General features: G+C 39.0%; 1 protein-coding gene across 1 annotated transcript; it reads left to right on the forward strand.

Moving 5' to 3' along the window:
* The first annotated feature begins 7 nt into the window (after nt 1-7).
* On the forward strand, nt 8-23,428 carry RBL1 (retinoblastoma-like 1). The gene is made up of 21 exons (XM_009709010.1): nt 8-111; nt 1,129-1,329; nt 2,764-2,828; nt 2,921-3,049; nt 3,166-3,326; nt 4,076-4,125; nt 5,871-6,057; nt 7,560-7,726; nt 9,926-10,038; nt 10,601-10,704; nt 11,266-11,403; nt 13,149-13,313; nt 13,486-13,621; nt 15,310-15,576; nt 16,566-16,690; nt 18,394-18,570; nt 20,051-20,122; nt 20,311-20,395; nt 22,123-22,289; nt 22,739-22,903; nt 23,160-23,428. Exons 1-21 carry the CDS (start codon nt 59-61, stop codon nt 23,328-23,330), a joined length of 2,898 nt encoding a protein of 965 aa, XP_009707312.1. The 5' UTR covers nt 8-58; the 3' UTR covers nt 23,331-23,428.
* Nucleotides 23,429-23,536: the final 108 nt, after the last annotated feature.

Raw genomic sequence — 23,536 nt, forward strand, 5'->3', positions numbered from 1 at the left:
CTGCGCCCTCTACGTCGCCTGCCGCAAGAGCCTGGTGCCCACCGTGGGGAGCGGCCTGATGGAGGGGAACGGCGTCTCGCTGACCAGGATCCTGCGCTCCGCCAGACTCAGGTGAACTTTCCCGGGCGGCTGAAGGCCGTGGCTAACGGGCGGCTGCTCCGGCAAGACGCCTGCTCGTTCCCTGTTCCGCTAAAGCCGCTAATTCCGGTATCCGCTCCTTTTCTCACGGCTCCAAGCGCTGCAGAATGCATGTCTCGAGGTAATGGCATAAAAGCAATAAATCCTCGTGTGTTAAAAATGGAATTAAGATGCAAATGCGTCGTTTTCAACTTCAAGCCTTTGAAAAACCACCCACGTCGGACCAGCAATTGTTCCACCCGCGCCAGTTATTTCTTTTTCTTTTTGTATGTAATTGAAATGCAAACAAGACCTCTGCCTGTTCTGTTAGCAATCCAGATAAGACTCGTGTCTGACTCGGGATGTAGGCCAAATCGCTGGGTGTAGTGGTGCTGACCATGTCCGACGGCGTTCTGGGATCTCAGAACTGTGCGATCACATAAACATTTCTGATCACATAAACATTTCTGGACTGTGGGGCTTTCTGGCAGGCAGCTCCACTTGCCGCTGTAGCTCTGACCAGCGATGAGAGACCTTGGAATGTTTCTCATTCCACTTAAAGACCTATCCTCAGGTGAACTGCGGAGAGGGGTTTGCCAATGTAATTACACCTACAGTTAACGGGTTTTTGTGTAGGTAACTTTGATAGGCATAGACTCTTGTTTGTGGTTTTGTTGCCTCTCCTGCCTTCTCGCCCCCACGCCACGCAGGGCTGTGCTCTTTGCTTTCTGCCCCTCCCCTAGCTCTGTCCTAGCTGTGCTGGCAGCCTTTAAATAAAATTAGTGTTTCCATGCCTGTGCCTTAGAGTCAAGGAGAAAAAAAACAAAGTGATCAAAGGCGGAAAGCTTACGATATATATAGTTTGGGAGTCTATCAAAATAAATGGTAGACCTATAAATCAAATTAGTCGTTAAGAAGTAAGTATGTTGCATTTTGGCCTTTTAAAATTTTCAGAATAAAGGAAGTTAGTTAAAGCTCAAAATAAAGCAGAGTTTTCTTTTTCCTTTTAAGCTTAATTCAGTTTTTTAGCAAAATGAAGAAGTGGATGGACATGTCAAATCTACCACAGGAATTCCGAGAGCGAGTGGAGAGGCTGGAGAGAAATTTTGAAGTGTCTACTGTGATTTTCAAAAAGTTTGAACCAATATTTTTGGATATATTTCAAAACCCTTACGAAGAAACTTCTAAACCACAGCGAAGCAGGAAACAGAGGTATTTTTGAGATTTAATGTGACTTTTCCCTGGAAAGGGCTATACCTAATACAGATGTATGAAAATTGAGATCATTATTTGTGCTTTAAAAAGTTATGTAAAGTTCCAAAGTGATAGGGCCTCTTTGTGGTCTTGATTCAGAACTGCAGTGAATGCAGAAACATCCCTAATCTTGCTGAGGTACGGCTGGTATCAGCAGAGCTTTGCATCCAGTGGCTGTTAACGCCCTTTACTGTAACATGCAGAAACTGGCCCTTAGTGAGAATGTCTTTGTGTGGTGGGGAGAGGTACAGTGAGATGGATTAGCCTGAAATACGGCAAGACCGACACTTAAAACGTTTAGCAGAAATTACTTAAATAGCACAGGGATATTTTGTCCTGGCAAAGTACTGACTGAGGTAGTTGGTGCTGTGACATAATCCCTCCGTACGAAGCGGCATTACATCCACAGTGACCTCCGGGTTATGGGATTTTTTACATGATTGCCAGATGAGTGGTAACAAGCAAAAGGAAGAAAGTTACAGCTGATGCATTCGTTTTTATGGCAGACTTGGTAACTGGTGGTGTCGTCTTCCAGATGAACGCAGAACTTCTGTGTTAATTAAAGGAGCTTGTCCATGGTCCCCGCTGACTGTGCGACCGTCTGTCTGGTAGCTTTATAGTGAGAGTATAACCTTAATGATGACGGGGCTGAGCTGGGTCGTGCAAGGTATTTTTGCCAGCTCATATGTGGCCTCTGGATGCGAGGCAGGGATAACTGTTCTGATAAAACACTCCACATCTGCTGCTACAGCGCTTCCTGTATGGCAGGTAGCTTTGTGGGTGTCGTTGCGTATTGGGAGGAATTTTGTCCTGTGCTCTGTTAACATTCCTTCATTGAAGCAGCGTTCATTAGTGTAACCACAGCTTTAGCTTCTCTGTGGGATATCTTGAATAATGTCTTCCCTGGTCTTCAGCTGTGTGGTTTTGAATAATCTCAACTCCAAAAAATGATTCAGCAAATGTGCTGTAACACAAGCTGTAGTTGCTTTTTTTGAAGGGATGACTGATGCTTTAGGAAGAACCATCGCTGGAATTTAGATGGCCCTTGGTATCTCACCACCTGCAGCTGCGGGAGGGTTCTGTTAGAGATGTGACACCAGCAAAATAGCGTGGCCAGGGCCACAGGCTGAAGGCAGCCGTTAGCTCAGAAAGGGTCGGAAGGTTGCAGATGCTGTGCAAGAACACTCTGTGGAGCGACATAGGAGACTGTCAGTCAGCGGAAGCTGAAATAAGAATGTGTAGCTTAGATTGTGCCTTAGTGTGAAATTAAGATAGACAGTGTCTCCGACTGTTATTTTGTGTAAGGAAATGGCATAAAATTTGTACTGTAAAAGGAGCTTCAGCTTCCTGGAACTGAAAACTGACTTCTCCCCACCTTTTCCTCATTGATAGACGAGTGCCATGTGGTGTTAGAGATCTCTTCAACTTCTGCTGGACTCTCTTTGTGTACACGAAGGGTAGGCTTGCTTTTTTTGGCTGCATGGTTTGTATACGTTCCGAGTTATGAACTTCTTTTGTGTTGCTTGACGTGATGTGCTGTCTCTTAAAGGTAATTTCCGTATGATTGGAGATGATTTAGTAAATTCCTATCATTTGCTTCTGTGCTGCTTGGACCTGATTTTTGCAAATGCCCTTTTGTGTCCAAACAGAAGAGATTTGCTAAATCCATCATTTAAAGGTATGGTGGGGACAGATTATTTAAAATTAAATATACTTGGTTCTCTTGTTTCATTTTAAATTAAGTTGAATGCTGGTTGTCTTTTTTCTCTCCCCCGCCCCCCACCTTTTTCTCAGGCTTACCAGCAGACTTCCACACGACAGAGATCAAAACCTCTGAAGATCCTCCATGCATCATTGCCACACTCTGTGAGCTGCACGACGGGCTTTTAGTAGAGGCAAAAGGAATAAAGGAACACTACTTTAAACCGTACATTTCAAAACTATTTGATAGGAAGGTACTTCTTACTAGTTTTAAGAATGCATGGTAGTGCTCAGATGAATGGTCTCAAGGCTGTTTAAATCCTGCAGGTTCTGCAGGAAAATATAGGCAAATGAACCTGGACAGGTTCAGGTTGTCTTTGTATGTATTTTAGCAGGAACAGAATTTACTCTCACTTCTAATGATGTGTGCTGTAAGGTTCCCAGTGTTTTGGCTTTTTATGTCAGTGGAGAATCTTTGCTGTCCTTTCTTGGCAGTGTGAAACTGAATCATGGATGCTAATGTTTTCTTCAGGCAAAAAAGTAATCTTACTGTGAAATAATTTTATGGGATAACTGTCACCATGGCGAGGGTCCTAATACTTGTCTTCGAGTTGAGCAAAATGTTCTGGAAGGAAGAGGTTGAGGTTACAGGTGTACAAATTGTTCTGCTTGGTTTTGATCCTGGAAATTTTTTCCAAGCTCTGTGGAAGTTTCTGTGTAGTTGTACATCAGGTCAGTCCCTAACCTGCCAATGGAACAGATGTTAAATAGCAGTACTGTTTCTGAAGAGTGAGTTTGTCTAGAGCTTGGATAGAATTGGGCTTTGTCCTCATCTGTTTGGCTTGCTAATGGCATTGTAGTCCTTTGGCCTAGGCAAAACCAAGTGCAGTTGTGCTTGTGAATCCCATTTAATTTTTGGCTAAAACCATCATGCCCTCACATTGTTAAGAGTTGGAACAGTTTTGATTTTATTATGTAAGATATTTCTGCTTTTTATTCTTAGATCTTAAAAGGAGAATGTCTGTTGGATCTTTGCAATTTTACAGAAAATAAGTAAGTTACAGCTTATGTTCTTAATCGTGGGTTTTGGTTTCATTTCTAAAATACGGACCTTTGAATGCTAACTCTCAGATTTTCTTGTTCCTTTATGTTAACATAACTAATGTTTTTTAGCTGTTTGACAATGAAAGCTGCTATCTGGCTGAAATGGTTTCTGGATCTGAGATGTGTCAGATGTCAGGAGGTCAGCTCCAGAGTTTCTTCCTTAATGTCAGGTTTTATGGTGCTTGCCCTTATTTTCTGGCAGCTGTAACCTTTGAGTAATCTAATGCAAATCAAAACCTTGACTGTGAAGTTCACAGATGTGTTTCTATACACACCTCAAATATTATAGCCGAGTAGGGAAGTCTTTAGGTTCATTTATCACTCTCCAATTGAGTGTATAAATCTGTGAATGCAACAGAAGCACTCAAAAGAAAAAGAAGCAACAATTGCAAAACCACAAAAAAGAGGTAGAGTGTTTCTGTAGGAGGCAGGTATAGTTGTTTCAGAAACTCTTTAAATTCACTTCTGAAAGCTAATTTAAATGCAAAATATGAACAGCAGCTGCTTTGTTCTGACTCCTTTAAAGTGTGGGGGGTTTTAGCTTTTCAAAAAACCTAGTAATTTGTTTTTGAGAGGTGAGTTTTTAACTGTTGGTTTGCTTTGAGAATTTTGAGCAAAGACTCAGTTGTTTTAACAAGGTAGATAACACTCAAATTTGGATGTAAAACGGTGTTGCTGTGATCCATTTGAAGCAGTGAACTTCTCCTAGTATTTCTACTTAAAAATTAATAGTATTACTTTAATAATACTGTCATGTGGAATAATACAGTAGTCCCTGTTCTTTTGTAAGTAGTTTGACATCTAAAGGAAGCATGGAAGGCTCTCTGTTTCTTTGTCCAAACTTTTCATAGACCCTTACTTTTTCTAAAAGACCTAGGGAAGGTGATCCTGTGATACAGTCAAGCTTCCTGTGGGACCACAGCATCACTTGCATCGTGAATACATTGTTATGTTCCGTTAACATTACATGCTTAAGTGGTAGCTTGAATTGCTAAGATGCTTTGCAGGCAAAAGATATTTCATATAGCATTCATATATCATGAAAAATGTGAGAACTGTTTCTGATTTTTATCCAAAAGTTTCATCCTGCTTCCCAAGTGTGAGTTTAAAGCTTTGCAACCTTTGTGAGATACAACGTTCCTGTTTTACAGTTGGATTAGCTGGGATAAAGAAAACGAAAGATTTGTTTGGTACCGTATGTCAGTGATGATTTCAGAAATTGAACCCAAGCAGCTAGCTCTTAAATTTCCCTTCCTCTGTACCATTATGAAAATTACAGGCTACGAATTGGCAAAACTAGAAATCAAATGTAGCTAGTTTAATGCAGCTACCATTAATGTGCTCCATGTATACAAAGATTTAATCTCTGATCAGTTGAGTACTTCCAAACTGTTTTATTTGCAGCTGGGATGGAAGCAAAGTTTGGGTTTTTTTTCCTCTTCTTACTGAGAGCTAAGCGTTGGTGGTAACTTAGGAGGAAGAGCAGTCCTTGAGGGAACAAGGGAAGTTTTAAGGGACATCTGCAGGCAGATTGCTTGGGGTGCTGAAGTTTTGTTTACGAGTAGCACTGCTGCTGAAAGCGTTAAATGCTTTGAACACATGTTGGCTTTGGTTATGTACCGCAACTCCACTGGCATCTTTTTTGTTTCTTCAGCAGTTTAACCTTTGATATAAAACCTGGGCTTCTGTTTCAGCAAAGCACTGAATAAAGAGTATGAAGAGTACGTTCTGACAGTGGGTGACTTCGACGAGAGAGTTTTCCTAGGAGCTGATGCTGAAGAAGAAATCGGCACTCCTCGAAAATTTCCTGCAGATGTGCCAGTAGGGAAAACGGCAGCAAGAGCTCATGTGGAGTATAATCTTCAGCAACATTTTGAAAAGGTGATTCATTTAGCATGTTGATCTTGCTTGAAGTAGTCCTTCAAGTTTTTCCACTCTTGTACGCTACTTGAATCACTGAGGTGACTTTGAATTTCTTGAACTTCTTCCTGAGAGGAGGATGATGAATACCATTTGCAGGCTTTAGTGGATGCTGTATTGCTAAGGAGAAATGGTGATGTCTTCTTTCCTGTGGAATTTAGTAAATAACTATTCCTTAAACAGGATGAGAACACTTTGATGTGTGTAGTCTGGTGTTTGTCCAAGAAAAATCAATAAGTAGTTAATACCTAAATATATAGGTCTTACAGTTTTGTTCAAAATTCTTTTATACCCATAGGAATACGATGAAACCTTTACGCTAGATTAATTTATTAGTTTTCCTGATACTTCCTTTTTTAGGTCAGGAAAAGTCAACTTGTGTACTGTTCTGTGGAAAATAACATTCAAGAAATAAAACCTATTAAAGTCTAACTCTTCATTACAAAAAGTAGCTTATAAACAGAGTCAATATGTTTAAAAACATAAAATGTATTTAATGAAGTTGGCATGTGGGAAAACACTTCACTGATTACTTTTTAAAATTGTATAAGGTTTAAAAAAATGATACTGACTGTGTGAAAGAACCACATGCTTTTTGATTTGCATGTCGATCAAAAAATAAGAATGCTTACTGCAAGATGCTAGTGCTGATGTAAATGAATCATACGGCTTAGTTTTTCCTCCCAAATATAAGTATTTCATCATTTTTAGGCAAATTAAAGACAAGGAAGGGGTTTGAAATGAGTTCATCAATTTTGAACTTAGTTTTTGTAGTATAATAATGACCTCATGGCTATTTATGCGTACTGACTGCAGGCTTAACATTTCCTCATTATTTGCCTTGTATCTTCAAGATGTAGTCTGCTTCTATTAATTCAAAACCAAATACTTTATTGTATCACTTCCACAAAGCAGGACACAAATAGGTAAGTGCAGTCAACACAGCCCCATCTGCTTAGTGCTACATCATCCTCTGGGTAAGGGCAGGCTCTAGGTCTACGAGGACAGCGTTTCCCAAAAAACGTTTTCCTGTCACCGTCTCCTAGACAGCTCTGCCACCTACTCTTTGTGTCACCCAACTAACGCACTCAGGGACTGTGAATGGAAACATATGTTTTCTCTTCCTTGCCCTGTATTTTTCAATGTTCAGGTGAGCTTAAAAATTTACAGGCTTTAAGATTTAAAGTCTCATTTTCCTATATTTTATTTAAAAAAACCCCAAACCTTCGCGTTAATTTTAATCTGCCTGAAGATTTGTTATATTTTGTATTTATGGAGTCCTGGGAAAACTTTAACTGATATTTAGTCAGTTCTGAGATCACAGGTTTGATGGCAGCCTTCAGGTAGCGTACTAGTGGTGTCATTTTACTCTTTGGAGGGATTTTGCAGGAGATGCTCGTTTGAAAGTTTTTTGAAACAGTTCTGTTGACTGATTTTGTTTATTATTTTTCTCTGTCTGGCAGAAGAGGTCATTTGCACCTTCAACTCCACTGACTGGAAGAAGATACCTGCGAGAAAAGGAAGCTGTCATCACTCCTGTTGCTTCAGCTACACAAAGCGTGAGCCGGTTGCAGAACATTGTGGCTGGATTGAAAAACGCGCCAAGTGAACAACTTGTAACTATTTTTGAGTAAGTACATCCACTGCAGCTGCTCACATACAAACAGAAACTCATCTTTTCATGCTTGTGACAGCTTTCTTGCTCAAATTTGACTTTTTTTTGTTTGGTGCAGAATATTTTTGTCTGTGTTCCTGTATTATTTCTTGTTGAAGGATCTTCTGTTTTCTAGGTGATTGCATCTTCTGGGCAGGATAGCTGAACAGACACACACCCCCTGCCCCCCGACTTGTTACCACAATTGTATTAATGTAGCTTCAGTTTTTGCTAATGTTAATTTAGCTGTTTGTCTGCTTGAAAGCCAAACACTTCTTGTTTTGTTGTTTGTTTTTTAAATTTTAAACAAGTGTGGCTCAATTAAGATACAGTAACTATGTTGGCAGAGTTTTTTGGAGAGGATGGAAATGTTAGAGTCAACAAGCTAAAATGTTTGTGTTAAAGAGCTGGGAAGGTAAGACTAAAAGCAGCCTAAAGGCTCCCCATTTCTCCTTCATACTACTTCAGGATATCTTAATCTAACTTTATAGTATATGTATAAGCCTAGCAGTGACCGTAATTATTGTCAATGCTGATCTCTTGTATAGGAGCAGCCATGGTTTCCACTTCTCTGGTTGTTACGGAGGCCGTTCCCTGAGCATGCTTCAGCTACTGGTTTCCTCCCTAAGCCATGCTGCCTGTCCTCAGGCAGGCGTCCCAGCAGGAGTTAGAGCATCCCTAGTCAAGAACCTCTCGCTCAGCACTTATAGCTGCTGTGTGATACTGGGAAATCATAGTAATATGAACGTAAGAAGTACTGAACGTAACCCCAGTCTTTCATGATCACCATTTCTAGGACACAGTCCCAGTTATATAAACCAACCTATATTTTTGGCTCCTGGACACATGACTGTGTACGTTGGCTGTAGTGCAATGCATGTGAAAATGTTGGTGCGTAAGCAGATGAGTATAAACAAAATAGTTTACCAGTAAAAGGTAGATCAGTGTTGCTTCATAGCTCATAAAAAGCAATAATTTGATTGTAAATACCTGTAAAGCTGTTGGGTGTTTGACTAGTGTCCATGCAAATTAAGGCCTTGCTGTAAGGTCTCCAGATACTTTTTTATTAATCAGAATGGACATTTAATATTAGCACTTAATATCTAAAGTGCAAAAGTAATATTTTTTAAAGCAACTTTCATAAATAGATGAAAAATATTACTTTTAGTTCTCATCTTTGGAGTTACGTATATTTTTAAAGTTTTCCTAGTACTTGTTCTTAGAAGTTTACAAATGCTCAGCAAGATGCATTTCTAGTTTGAATGTTTCTTTGTTTTTTTACAGATTGTTTGATATTGTTTATATTACACAATTAAAACATTAACATGTCTGCAGACTCTAATCAAAAATGCGTATGTTCAAGTAATAAACCAGTCTGTTGAGATGCAAAGATAAAAACGGGGAAAAGAATTGAGTAAACCTCTGACAAGAAACACGTTGGGTACTTTGCTCATCTTGGATATGGGATTCAGCAAGCACTAGGATATCTACTGTCTGATTAGGAGAAATTGAAAGAACTGTGGTTTAGACTATGTGTGATATTGTATGCTTTTGAATATTTTCCCTTTCAAATTAAAATTCCTTGGAAACATAACTCTGAAGTTAAATAGAAGGCTTTGTTCAATGAAACCATAGTTTATTTCAACACAGCTTTTTAAAATAGTTTAGCATCTTAATTTGACACTAGTCACCATCCTCTAATACAGAATTGCTGGAAAATCTGGAAGCATTCAGAAAGAGCATCTCCAGACAGAGAGATCCTCTGGCCCCTTTTTATGATAATGACTGTGTGGAGTTCCTATTTCCTCTCTGCCTTGCTAGTAAATAAGGTATTTTTTGAAAGGTGCTGACTCTTCACTTTGAAAGCTTTCCTGTACTCCCTCAAACCGTGCCTGGTTTGTGTGATCTCATGTTTTCTCCTGCATTTGTTCCAAAATCTGTGTAGCCTCTCTTAACTCTGTTAGGAAAGGAAAAAAGGAAACGATATTCCTGTATGTTTTATACTTTCCTCTGTTCTCTATGGTAATAAAGATTATTGCCTGATGAGGAAAACTCAGCATAACTAGCTTATCTTCTTTTTATTTGGGTGTTGTTTGTTTGTTTGTTTTTAGAGAGTTTTTTTTGAACCTGGATATTTATTTATACAAACAAGGCTTTCTCTGCTTTCTCCTTCAGGTCTTGTGCACGCAACCCTATGGAAAGCATTATGAGCAGAGTGAAAGAAATGGGCGAGACATTCTGTCGCAGCTACACACAGTCAACAGATGAACAGCCAGGATCTCATATAGGTATGGATGTGAAATGCGTTGAATGTTTCAGAATATTAAACCAGGGCAAATGAAATGCATATAAATATTATTGTCTAAGTATTTAATACAGCAGAGCTGGTTTTTTAACCCAGAACATACCTAAATAGAAAACTGTTGCTGTCAAGCAGAACACTGTGAAGAATAAAACTTAATTGCAGAGTAAAACCAAAGTTGCAGTTCAAAATGAGATAACCAAGACAGCATTGAAGCTATAGCAGCTCTTAACAAAAATTATAATCTTGCATTCTTCTTACCTTTAAAATTTAAAGGAAACGAAATACAAATAGGAAAATTATTGCAACTGTCTGCAAAATTACATCACTAGAAATATTAAAATACATAATCCTTTAAAACATTTCTACAATTTTGTGCTGTTCTTGTCACTAGTGCATTTCTGAACATACTTTTTTGATATGCAAAGTCTATACAAACACACACACATGCACCATTTTCTTGGAGAAGGACGAGTACTGGTCAGTTTAGCCTTAAGACCATTTGTGCAAATGGCATTGGGCTTACCTCTGTTGGTTTTATATTTCAGATTTTGCTGTAAACAGATTAAAACTGGCAGAGATCTTGTACTATAAAATCTTGGAGACTATAATGGTGCAAGAAACACGAAAGCTACATGGGAAGGATCTGACTGTAAGTAAAGAACTGGCAAAAGAGGCTATCACTTTTTGTAAATGTGTCTAGGGGGTTATCTTCAGATGGTTCCAGAACAGAGCAGTCTGCAGTAAAGCAGTCTATGGATATTGTTAATATTAAAAACAGGGAAATATATGGGAGGTGCCTAAATGTAGTTTTTACTGCTATTAAAAATGGTACAATTCTGACATAACTAACCATCTGAATTTGTGTTGCCTTCTAGAATCATGACTTTATGGACAGATAATTTTTATTCTCTTCTTTATCCAATTAACAATATCGATACTTCATGTTAGACAGCAATGCATTTGCTCTGCTTTGTGATTCACAATAAGGAGGCCAATTCATTTGGCCATAGTATGAAAAATGTGATAGTTTTGGTGCTGTTAGTCTAGTCTTTACCGTTCTAAACTCCTCTGTAAAAAGAGGAGATCGTGGAAGGTAGAAAAAAGCAGGGGCTCTTCTCTCCAGCAATAAGCTATGTAGTATTGGTGCCACAAAATTGAAACTTCTATTTCCCAAACCTCAGATCATTGACATTTTCTGTAATCTCTTCAGGCTGTCTTGGAACAAGATGTGTTTCACCGCTCTCTCCTGGCATGCTGCTTGGAGATTGTGCTTTTCGCATATAGCTCACCTCGTACCTTTCCCTGGATCATTGAAGTTCTTGACCTCAGGCCATTCTATTTCTATAAGGTAAATAAATGCTGTCTTAGGACTGGATCTGTGTTAAAAATGGCACGTTACTGCATTGACAGTCTTAGAGGATGATGCTCTTCCTTCCTAGGTAATCAGGTAGGAGGAGGACTGATGTTAATGTGTACTATGCCTGTTCTAAATTCTGGCTGTCCTTAAATATATTACCTGGAATGTGTAATGCTGGAGTTGAAGCTGAAATGTAAAGCAAGAAAACCATTTTGTATTTGTTAAATGTAGCGTTCTGTTGACAAACTTTTAGTTCTTCATATATAGACACTTTTAGTAGACTAAAGCAGTCAAGCATATGTTTTAATGATATTCCTACTTATTGACTGCAAGCTATAGTTCTGCTTTTTAGTGGTAAAATAGCAGTAATATTCTTTGTTGCCTTTGGCTACTACTATTTATCACAGGCTCGCTCTGTTAAATTTTACTTTTCTCCTCTGTGTTGTTTTATATAACAGAACATAAAATCTCTTTCGCTGAGTGTTCTCTATTTTTGCTCTTCTTTTTAACCTCATTCCCCCCTGCCTCCAGTGTAATTTCTGTTCTTTGACTTGTTTGATACTTTTATCATCTATCTGTATGCCTTCTGTTTTTACTAGATATGTAACAGCTTACTGCAGTTAGTCCTGAATAAATCAGAAGTAGTTCTGTTTAGATGATAACAACCAACAGAATTGAACCCTTTGGGAAAGCTGTTTTATATTCTGTTCTCCCTTCTTCCTTCTTTAATCCTCAGATGTAGGGCAGTAGTGAAACCGAAACAAATCTGTCAATATTGCTGTGGCTGTTGGTTGGTAGCCTATGTCAATACCAGATGCATTGGGGCAGATCCAACTTTGTGGAGCAGGTTTACGTTTGATTTGAATTTTCTCTGCTATTCAGTGAACATTCTTATAGCACTCTTACTTGGAAAAAAAAATTGCCATTGCAAAAACTTCACACAAGAGTGCTGATGTTTATTATTCCACTTGTTCTTTGGGTGCTTAGTTTCTGTACCATAAATAAACAAACACATCAGTAAGTCCTCCAGGGAAGTGTTATGGCATTTTCCATCTCTGGAGCTTTAGAAAAACAGGCTGAATGTTCCTCTGTCAGAAATAACATGAATTAACAAGTGGATCTTGCATTGGAGCATAGGGATGGAGTATGATATTTCAAGAGCCCTTCCAACTCTTTTCAACCCCAGCCTATACCTGTTAAGGATTCTAACCTTTTCTTAAAAGAAACTTTAAAACGATGGTTTTCAGTCCTTTTCGTTATGGGCTACTTGTTTGAAAGGAAGAAAAGCTTAAATTCTGGAGTTCTCACGTACCCAGCCTAAGCAGATATACCTGCTTGTATCTTCCTAGGTGTGCTCCACATGCTGGGTGAGCGCTGTGTGTTTAGTGCTTTCATTCTGTACAGGCTTAGCGATGGTGAGAGTGTGCCTTAAAAAAAAAAAAAACTACAACAAAAAAAACCCACAAACCCACAAAAAAACCCACAACCCTAGGAGTGGGTTGTTCTGCATTGATGGGACACTTGCTGTCCATTTCCAACTCCTGATCGCCTTTGGGAAGGGGGGTTAAAAAAAGAGGGATCAGAAAAGAGTTGGGGAAGACAAAGACACAAGGAGGAGGCTGGAGCATTCTATGTTGAAGAGAACTTTTGAATGGGATCTTGAAATAGATAATGATATGATAGTGTTAAGCATGAGCGATATGACTTTGCTTTTGTGTGTGTCTTGTTACCATTAGGTAATTGAAGTACTGATTCGGTCTGAGGAAGGACTTTCAAGAGACATGGTGAAGCACCTCAACAGCATCGAGGAACAAATTCTCGAGAGTCTTGCCTGGACTCAGGACTCTGCACTCTGGAATGCCCTCCAGGCCTCAGAAAACAAGGTCCCAACCTGTGAAGAAGTATGCTGCCTATTTTCCTTTTATTAGGGAATTCATGTTCTTTTTCCTAATGTTGTTTTATACAGAAAACCATTCAAATGAGACAATTGCTGCAGAAAAACTTCTGTTAATAAATTGGCACAAAGAAGGGAAATCTATTTGTTGTTTTACACTGACATTTCTTATTTCCCAGGTAATACTGCCTAGTAATTTCGAAGCAAGCAATGGAGGAAGTGGACTTGGGCATTTGCCTGTGATGCCAATATCTCCTATAATTCATCCTCGAGTAAAAGAGGTTCGAACAGATCTTGGTGGGAGTTTAAGACGGGGTATGTTCAAGGTTTCTGATATGATTTGAATGTGTGAATTTGGGGAGAGGGGGTTTAGACTTCTTTATAATTGCAAAAAACAATCTTGAATCTGAATTAAATATTCGGAATTGTGAAGCCTCTTATTTGATCAAGGGAAGGTCTAGATGCATCCCGTCAAACCATTGCTGTGTCTTACTGGCAGCAGACGTTGGTGATAATGCTTCACCTCTGAACTGGAGCAGGTTTTGCTGCTGTTTTGATGCAAGGGTTACCTTACTTTCGGGTGAGTTGTCATCTGATGGCTTACTGTACTCTCGGTTCAGATTTTTCCAGGTGTGGGTTTTTTTTTTTTTTTTGTTCTCAGTGAATTTGACTGGATTTTAGGTGACTTTTTTTAAATGGAATGACAGAGCTGCATTTATTCCACCTTCCTACAGAACTTTTGCTGGAGGGGAGGAGAATACTTTGTCTGTAGTATTCTTTGCTCTGAAGAACTGCCTTGCTCTTTGCAGGTTCCTAGGTATCACACAGAACTGTCTCTTGACAGTGAGGGTGAAGAGGCAGTGGCAGCACTACTGTTGCTTTTTCATACTTCCCTAGTTAGGAATTGCTGCTTTCATTGTATCCCAAACAGTAGTCCATAGGTTCTTGCTGGTGTACTATGGACTGATTGGTGGTGTGATTTTTGTCTCCTTTTGTGTTTGTCTGGCAAATTGCATTACCAGACTGTTTGGTTTTTAAATACTCGTTAGGAAAGAGATGTATAAGCAGTTGCTGTAGATGTTATGGTTGGTTAGTTGTTTGGTGGAAGGGAAAGCAACTTGGAGATGGTGTCTTACATATGGGTAGGGCTGGGTGAGACTTTATCTTGTATATGAGAATCTGGTACCAAACACTCCTCCTAACTTCAAATGAAAAATGGTGGGGATTGGAAATGTTTATTTGCCCCTGGTACCAAGAAAACCATCCTGGCAGAGTTAGAATTAAGGTCTCCCGTCAGTCTTACCTGACCAGTTTATCCAGAAGGTTTCTGCTTTGTGGGAAACAGGAAACTGCTGTCACTGGTATCCTCACACATGGCTGGCAGACTTCAGCAGAAGTGCAAAAAGCCAGTGGAACAGAAGCCAGTAAATTAGTATTGTGTACTTCAGTCTTACTACTGGAGCAAATGTTTGAAAGCAACAGAAAAGCCTGAGAGGAACCAGGGGTGGATGAAGGTGGTGGGTGAAGGTGGAGGCTTCTGACTGGGGTTAGTTTAGAAAGAGTATAAAAGCCAGAACATACAAAAGACAGCATATCCAGGGAATGTGGTCAGTGTTCCTGTAGAGGAGTATGTTCAGAGGAATGGCACTTGCAAATATTACTAATCTGCTAAGCAGACTGGAGTAAGTATCTGTAATCCTGTGTATTCCTCGGTCTCTGCAAATTAGCGTGGTTACTCTTGTCTTCCATGTGGTACCTGATTGTGAAACTCAGCTGTCTGGGGTGACTACAAAATAAAAGGAGACAGACTATAGGTCGTCTTCATACTGCCTAGGAACAGTGAACTGTGAGATTAGATCTTAAGTAGAAGTGATTTCTTGTACTCTGGCTTTGTAGTTTGAAGGTTAGCCTTTCCCCCTCCTGTGGAGAAGTATTCCTATTGAGCTGCTCCTCTTAAGGTTGGGTTTTTGTTTGTTGTTTTTTTTTTCTCCTTTGCATATTAGACATGCAGCCGTTGTCACCAATCTCAGTTCATGAGCGCTACAGTTCTCCTACAGCTGGAAGTGCTAAGAGAAGGCTCTTTGGAGATGATAGCCCCAAAGAAATGCAGATGGAGAAAATTTTAACTGAAGGAACTAAGTTGACAATTGCTCCATTATCAAGCATTGCTGCTGAAAATCTGTCAGTTTGTCCTGACCAAACAGTACTGACCGTGACAACAGCTACAGTACCGGGAAAAACAGGACAGAAGGTTACTATCCCACTGCATGGTACGAATTCTTCCCATTTTTCTTCCCTACTAGATGTTTTGCTTGCTCTTAAGATTGGCTTAGACCGACCATGCATCTTGAAGATGTTTTGCTTTTTCTTTCTTAAAAGAACATGTACCACTTTATTTAAAAAAAAAAAAGCTTAAGTTTATACTGACATCTACTTCTATGGAAACGTCTGATACCTGACAAGTGTCCTTAAGATACCTCCTTGTGAACAACGTTGTGTAGTTCTTGCTTCTTCCAGTTACACCTCACCATGGATTAAGCGATGCTTTGGTTCTCAGCTCCAATTATGATGTACTATTGTTTGTCTTAACTTTGGTCTGTTATAGTCTTAAAAGGCTCTGAAATTTCTGGATAAGGGCTATGTATTAATGTTAGCAAAATAGTGGGGGATTTTTGTTCTGTTGAAGTTGGGTGGTGCTTGAATATTTCAGAAAATAGTACATAAGAAATGAGTTTTATAGCCTTTTTTAATTTAAAAACTGGGTCTATAGATAAAAAAGAAAAAAATCTCCCCTTTTCTTGTTTAAGGAGATTTTCAGCAAGAGATTTCAACTACTGAGGAAAATATTGAGGACTATAGACGATGTGCTGTCAGGTTTGCAGAATAATACCAAAAAAAAAAAAGGGAATGCCCACCTCCCCCAAAAGAGTGGAACACTTGACTACAGAAATTGTGATTTCTTGTAAACTTTGTACTTTCAGATAGTTTTAGAAATAATTGTTCACATTCATGTTCTTCCTTTAAGCATTACCAGAAATGTAATTTTTAATCATTTCTGCAAACCATAAATTCATTCACAAACATTCCATACTAAAGACATCTGATCCTTCTGTACTGGATGCTAAAAAGACTCTTGGTGTGCAGTTTAACTCTGCAGCATGAGGAGAGCAAACCATTTATTTCTGAATGTGTGTTTCATCTCCAGGTATTGCAAATGAAATGGGTGGGATCACATTGATACCCATTTCAATGAACTTAGGTCAGCCCTGGACAACAGAGGCTCAGGTTCCTGCCCACCCTCAGGTGAATCAAGCACAAGAAGTGCATCTGTCATCAGTGAGCAAACCAAAGAAAACGGGATCTTTGGCACTGTTTTACAGAAAGGTAAGTGTCTTTATTAGGAGGTCATGCTTTACTGCTGTTCATGGCCATGCTGAAACTTGCCTCCTTGTGCAGTTTTCATTACCTTTCAGTCTTCACTTACCTTTCCTTTGGCATGAGCAGTTCTTATGCCTGGGAGGAGAAGGGAAAAGATGTCAGGCATTGCAGAGAATCCAATTTTCCTCCTTTGTCTCCCCATGAGATGTTTCATGGGTTTTTTTTCTTTTAATTAGCAGCTTCTATAAATAACTACCTAAGAAGTACCAGTAGTTTTTACTTTTCTTGTCTATTTTTACTGCCTCCCACATTTGCAAGCGGTAGACATATCAGAAATTAGATTATTCTTCTATGTCTTGCTCATTCAAAACGGCACTGTTTCGGATCCTGCATCTGGAGATTCTCATCTGCAGTTTTCTGAGGTCTACCCAGTAGTGCTGATCTTGCTGGTGTGAGGCCTCAGAAAGCAGTGATGAAAAAGCAGTGATGAGTAACACACAGTCTAGAAGTTTCTGGAAAGAAGGAACTTCTTGAAATAATGAAGGATTTAAGGGGTAAGTTAAGAACTGGATGTGCTTCAGAGAAACTTCAGATTATCTGTTTCTAGTTGCTTTTCTTTCCAATGTGGAGTGTGTAAGGGGTCTTTGGAGGAGGCAGGTATAACTTGCGTAAATGCCTGTAAAGAATATATGCCAAAATTAATCTCTCAAAAATATTAGAAGGTTGGGTTTTTTGCTGTTATTTTCTTACTAGAGAAGTTATTTTCGGAAGTTGTCCCATTTTAGGGCATCTATATTGTAAACCTAGAGAATTCTACATTGAACAATCTTTAAGGTAAATCTTAATACAGAAGCTAATTCCTGGAAACACTTGTAAGCCACATCTGATGTCTGTACTATTGGTTCTTTAATTTTGATAGTGACAGTCTGTCTCTCTCTGAGAATGGATTAAGAATTGATTAGCCAGCTGCCCCGCATGAACTTGGACTGCATTTTGAAAGCTTTACTCTCAGTTGGAGAATACTTCAACTGTAAGCCATGTATTTGACAAACTATGTGGTAGGCAACATATTCCACTTAGTTATGAAGGAGAACTAAAATCTTCACTTAAATTTGTCTTGACATTTTGAACGTCTATTTACAGTGATCATCATATTCAAAATGATAGTTTTTCCCTACTTCCCTTTCTTGTTCCTGTTCAGTAGAGTAAGTGAAAATAAAATGAACTCTATCTGCTTTCCAACATAAAGAATGTGCCTAATTACTACCCATGAAGTGAGAACTTCTGAAATAAATGGAAGAAGGCTAATGTTGCACTTGATAGTTATTTCGGGTTTTGAGAGAGATTTTTGATAATAATAATTAAAAAAAAAAAATCCTTCAGCTTGCTAATGTAAGATTATACTTAATCATAATGAACATATATCCCTTCTTTGGACTTGTTGGAACTGTTCTGTTATAGTGAGTGATAAGATATAGAAGCTATAGTCATAATGTTTTTAAGCAGATTTCCTGTAAGCATTAGAGATCCAACATTGAACAGAGTTGTCATCTTAGTCTTTGAAGACATTGTCTTGGGCAGAGGGGGGAAATTTTGCAGAAACTAACTATTCAAATACAGAACAGCTCTACTTTGAGGACTTTCATTTTTGCAGACTCGTTTTGCAGCTTGTTTGGCTTGACTCTTTACTGTGTGTCGTCTTCTTCCAGGTTTATCATCTGGCAAGTGTGCGCTTGCGTGATCTGTGCCTAAAATTGGATGTTTCTAATGACTTGCGCAGGAAGATATGGACATGCTTTGAATTCACGTTGGTTCATTGTCCTGATCTAATGAAGGACAGACATTTGGACCAGCTTCTCCTCTGTGCCTTTTACATCATGGCAAAGGTAACATGTAGTTTTAAGAAATTCAGGTAATTTTATGTCAATTGAAAATGTAAATTGTGTTTGCAGCTTACAATTTGATTGCTTTATTTATGTCATATTACTGGAGGGAAGGGAAAAGTCCTTCCAGGAAGTGGATGAAGTCCCAGTATATTTTTAGCTTGTTTTGCATAATCTTAAAAGTTCCTATCAAGCAGCCAGTTGGTTAAGAGAGCATTTTTCTTCCCTTCCTGATCACATTCACAGTGAGCACTGGTCAGCATGGACAAAGCATTGTGTCATCTTATTGCCCCATATTTGTGTTTTCTATCCTGTTCGCCATCTTCATGATCTATGTAATCTGAACTAAGAACACCATTACAGTTACAGAATTATGCGGGCACAAAAATCTGCAGGAGCTCACAATCTTATGTGTAGATGGAAAGTTTCTATTCCACAAAAATCCTCTTAGCTTTTGAAGATTCAGGTTGATGAATTGAGCTGGCTGCCTGTTACTTGTACTTCTTAATTTTTTACTCAATTTGCCAGCATTGATTTAAGGTGTTATTAAGTTGGATTATGAAACTGGAATATTGGTTTGACTCAAACTTGATAGCTGATGGTTACGATGGACGTGGAGTCTGATTCAGACACAAATTTAGGAAACTGAAACTAAGGCCAGGCTTCTCTCAACATTTGGGATGGATTACCTTTTGAGGAAGACAGACTATCTGTGGAGGGAAACTGATGTTCACATTGTGAGTACCTGTGCTGTTAACTGTAGCATAGCTTTGGCTCATTTGACATCGGTACTGATAGCTGTAGAAAAGCGAAACCATTGAATAATCAGTGCTCTGTATTTTATCATGTAGTTTGTCAGTTGTTTGGTTTGGGTTTTTTTAAATATGGTCTTCTGAGTGCTGTCTCCAGTGCAGTGTAAGACCTGACAATTTAGCCAGAGACCTTGATACAGTCTCTCTTGGCTCCTACTACAAAAATTGTTGCTCCTCTGCTATTAAAATTACAGATGCATGGCTGAAAAACAAAGTCCTTTAAGAAATGAGCTCTTTCGAAGTACAAAAGAAAGCTGAAATTGCATGTGTTTATGTACCTGCCTAGTGTTTTGTTCAGGATTGCCTCACTTTCTGTTTAGAGAAGTTAAGTGGTCCAGTTTTCAAAGTTACAAATACATTTTTTACTTAATAATATTTCCCTTCTTTAATTTTTATTGTCACTAGAAGAAAAGTCGGAAAAGGAATAATTCTAAGCATCGTAAGCAACAAAAGGCTTTAGTAGCTAAGAAACAAAGGAATACCTGAACAAGAAAAATGCTTGATTTTTTCATATTCTCATCACCAGAACTAAGTTATTTACATAAATGTAAAATTATGTATTCATAGTAATAGGAAAAAACTGTATAGAGGGAAGCTAATTGAATAGACTAGACCTGAACAGCCCAACCTTGTTGCTTGCGCTTGGTCTGCAATAGCCTTTTCTTTTCCAGGTAACCAAAGAGGAAAGAACTTTTCAGGACATAATGAAAAGTTACAGAAATCAACCACAAGCAAACAGCCATGTGAGTAAATAGTCTTGCATTTCCTTTCTATAAACCTCAGACAGGGGTCGCTTTTCAAATGTTTATGCTGATAAGGGAAAAGTCAAATCCTGTTCAGTGTTACATCATTCTTATTCAGATGGATTTCATCTAGTCTTCTGACTTCCTTCTTTTCCTTGACAAGAGTGTTTTTCCCCGGTGTCCTGTAGGTTTATAGGAGTGTCTTGTTGAGAAGTACTTCTGCCGATGTCCTGTCGGGCAAAAATGCAAACCAAGATGTGGAGATGACAGAAGGTAGGTACAGTAAAGTAATCTGCTGTTTTTGAAAATGTACTTGTGGGCTTTTAAAGGACTGAACTGTCAAGTAATGACGAGATGTGAAGCAAGTTTTACAGTTTTAAATGTATTAAAGAAAAATAAACGTATTGTTGAAAAAGAAACCATATTGTCAGTAGCCCTCCTGTGTGCTAGATATGAAAAATATGCTTCCTAGCTGGAAAAAATGTTTAATTTTGTTTCCTTGAATTTGGTTGCTCGACATAGAAGTATTTCCTTAGCGTGTTAGTGATATCATAGTTCCTAGACAGCAGCACTGGTTAACAAAGATGAATGGTACCTGGAATATTATGACAGAGTTTTTTTCTTAATATCACCTATCCTGAAGGCTTAAATAGGGAGAACTTGCTTCAGAAAATAAAAATGATGACTCTCTGAGACCACCATTTTCTTATATTGAGGTTTCTTTTAAATAGCTGTGGTTTTTTTTTTTTGCTCTAGGTTAGAGGAGAAAAGGGATAAGAGTAGTATTTGAGAAAAGCATGAAAATTGTGCCGTGCCTGTTTTTAGTGACATGTCAGGAAACTGAGAGATCACAAGCCCATGTACAAACCAGTGAGCAGAGCAGATCTGCAGCCAGGACGCATGCAGAAATTTAGATGACTGTTCCATGTGGTAAATTCCCACTGTGGGTGGGATTCAACTGCTTGAACAAGTATTAGAGACATTTAAGTGCCTTTGGAGGATTCCACTGGGGTTAAGGAAAAGTGCTGATCTCCTGTAGGTTCAGCGTCCTGTCTTAGCAGCTCCACAGTTCCTGGATGTCGTAGAGCATCTGAAGTGGCACTGGGCTCGTGTTTTGTCAAACAAACGTACTTTGTTACAATTCTTCAGTTGCTTTTCCTGCTAGTCTTTTTCTTCAGTTAATACACTCGTGTCTCCTTTATCTAGTATTAACTCCCACTCTTTTGACACCAGCTTACAGGAACATATGCCTGTGTTGTGACACAAGGCAGACATACTGAGGAGTTACGCTTATGGCTATGGGCTGAAGCTTTTGATATTTGTCTCATAGTGCACTGATTGCAAGAGGCTTTATTCTGTGTTGCCCCATTTTGCTTGGCAGTATGGAGGATGAAGCATAGAAGGTGGTATTCAGTAGCGGTCTGGCTTAATTAGAGGAGAAAGAACATTAACAGAAATACACTTGCTGTGTGGCTGCAGCCTTTTCCACTGAACAGCCGTTTTGCAATATGCCTGAACAAATGGTGTCATGGCTTCCTTGCAGCAGACATGAGTTGAATACAAAGCTATTCTTTGCCAGCTGATCACTAGAAACTCACAGAAGCTGAAAGCTGACAATTGTCAGACTGCTTCAAACTTAGTTTTAAGAGCAACAAATGGCTTTGTACCGTTCCCCAAAATAAGCATGGGAAAAGGGGTCAATTGTGCTACATTTTTTTTGCTACAGCTATTTCCAAGTTTCCAATCTTTATTCCAAAGATTTATGTTGGCCTTTTTAGCCGTAACCCACTAGCCTGCTAGCAGCGATTTGTAGCTCCTCCTAATGTTCATGACCACCTGCAGCACACTTGGCTCCTGTCTGAAGCAGATTTTGTTAATTCATCTCATTAACTAGTCAATTTATGGGCGAGTTCTTGTCAGTTGGATATTGTAAGTTTGAATCTGAAGCACCCAGTTTGCTTATGCTGTTTCTGAAATCTGAAGCTCTCTGTTATTGTTAGACTTGTCTGTGAAAACTGGCAGTTCCTCAGGACGATCCGCAGCAGAGAACTCCAGTGAGTCGGGAACAGAGGAGAGAGGAGATCTTATTAAATTTTACAATGAGGTCTATATAGGAAGAGTAAAATCATTTGCACTGAAGTACGATATCACAAACCAGGATCATGTAGTAAGTAAAGTATTTTGGAATTTTGCTGTATCTAATAATCAGACACAGAGTCATTTTTCCTGACAGTTAAACTTACATCAATAATTTTGTTCTGTTATTCACCTGGTGTGGTTCCAGAAGTCAAATAGTTATAGGTAATGGTATGAGGGCTTGCTTTAACAGCCTTTCAAGAGGATGAATGCAGATGCAGTTCAGTTTACAACCCTGGTTTCAGCGTCTTTTTATTGATGCAACACCCACTTGCTCAAATGCCTGTGGAGCATCTGTGTAACGCATCTGGAAAATAAATTTGTTCTGCTGTTTGGTGGATACTTGATCTGTTGTTTAACTGTTATGGGATAAAATCATCTAAAGAAGACCTGGAAGTGTATTAATGTTTCCTCCTGTGAAGTTACTCCTCTTAAATATCTTCGGATTCAGCTCCTATCCAAATTTGTTCTCTCTTGCAGATGGAAGGCCCTCCCTTGTCTCCATTCCCCAACATTAAGCAACAGCCAGTGTCTCCTCGACGGATCTCTCAACAGCACTCTCTTTATGTTTCGCCTCACAAGAACGGTGCCTGCTTGACACCTCGAAGTGCACTACTGTATAAATTTAATGGGAGCCCTTCCAAGGTAGAAAGCAAAAAGGTTGAAAGGGGTCAATTTGAGAGGGTTAATTAATCTCCTAATTAGGATGTGTTCTAATGTAGTGAGGTTTCATTGAACTAGTCGCTCATTTTGCGGTGAGGGGTAGAATTCTTTATGTAGAATCCATCACTCGCTCAGCAAAGAGGTTCAGAAAAACTTTTTCTTCTCGGATAATTGCAAACCAGATCAAGTTTGAAATGGAGTTGTAGTAACTCATGATTTTTTTTTCTCTTGATTGCAGAGTTTGAAGGACATCAACAATATGATAAAACAAGGAGAACACAGGAGTAAGAAACGAGCAATAACAATTGATAGTGACACTGAATCCCCTACAAAGCGACTCTGCCAGGAAAATGATGATGTTCTACTTAAACGTCTCCAGGATGTTGTCAGTGAAAGAGCAAACCATTAAAACTGCCTGTTTTCTGTGGGATCTGAGAGCTGTGGAGTTGGATACAGCTGTTGGCCCTGTTTATTTCTTGCTTTTGTATACAGACAACTACCAAGTTTCTTTAACATTGAACTTTTACCTGACTTCCACAGGATGCAAAGAGCAAGGGTTAAGTAGTAAACGCCAGAGAATGAGAGGTGGTGATGATCTTTGTTCCTAAAGGCCAC

This window comes from Cariama cristata, unplaced genomic scaffold (genome assembly GCF_000690535.1).
Source record: "Cariama cristata isolate BGI_N322 unplaced genomic scaffold, ASM69053v1 scaffold17581, whole genome shotgun sequence".
NCBI lineage: Eukaryota > Metazoa > Chordata > Aves > Cariamiformes > Cariamidae > Cariama > Cariama cristata.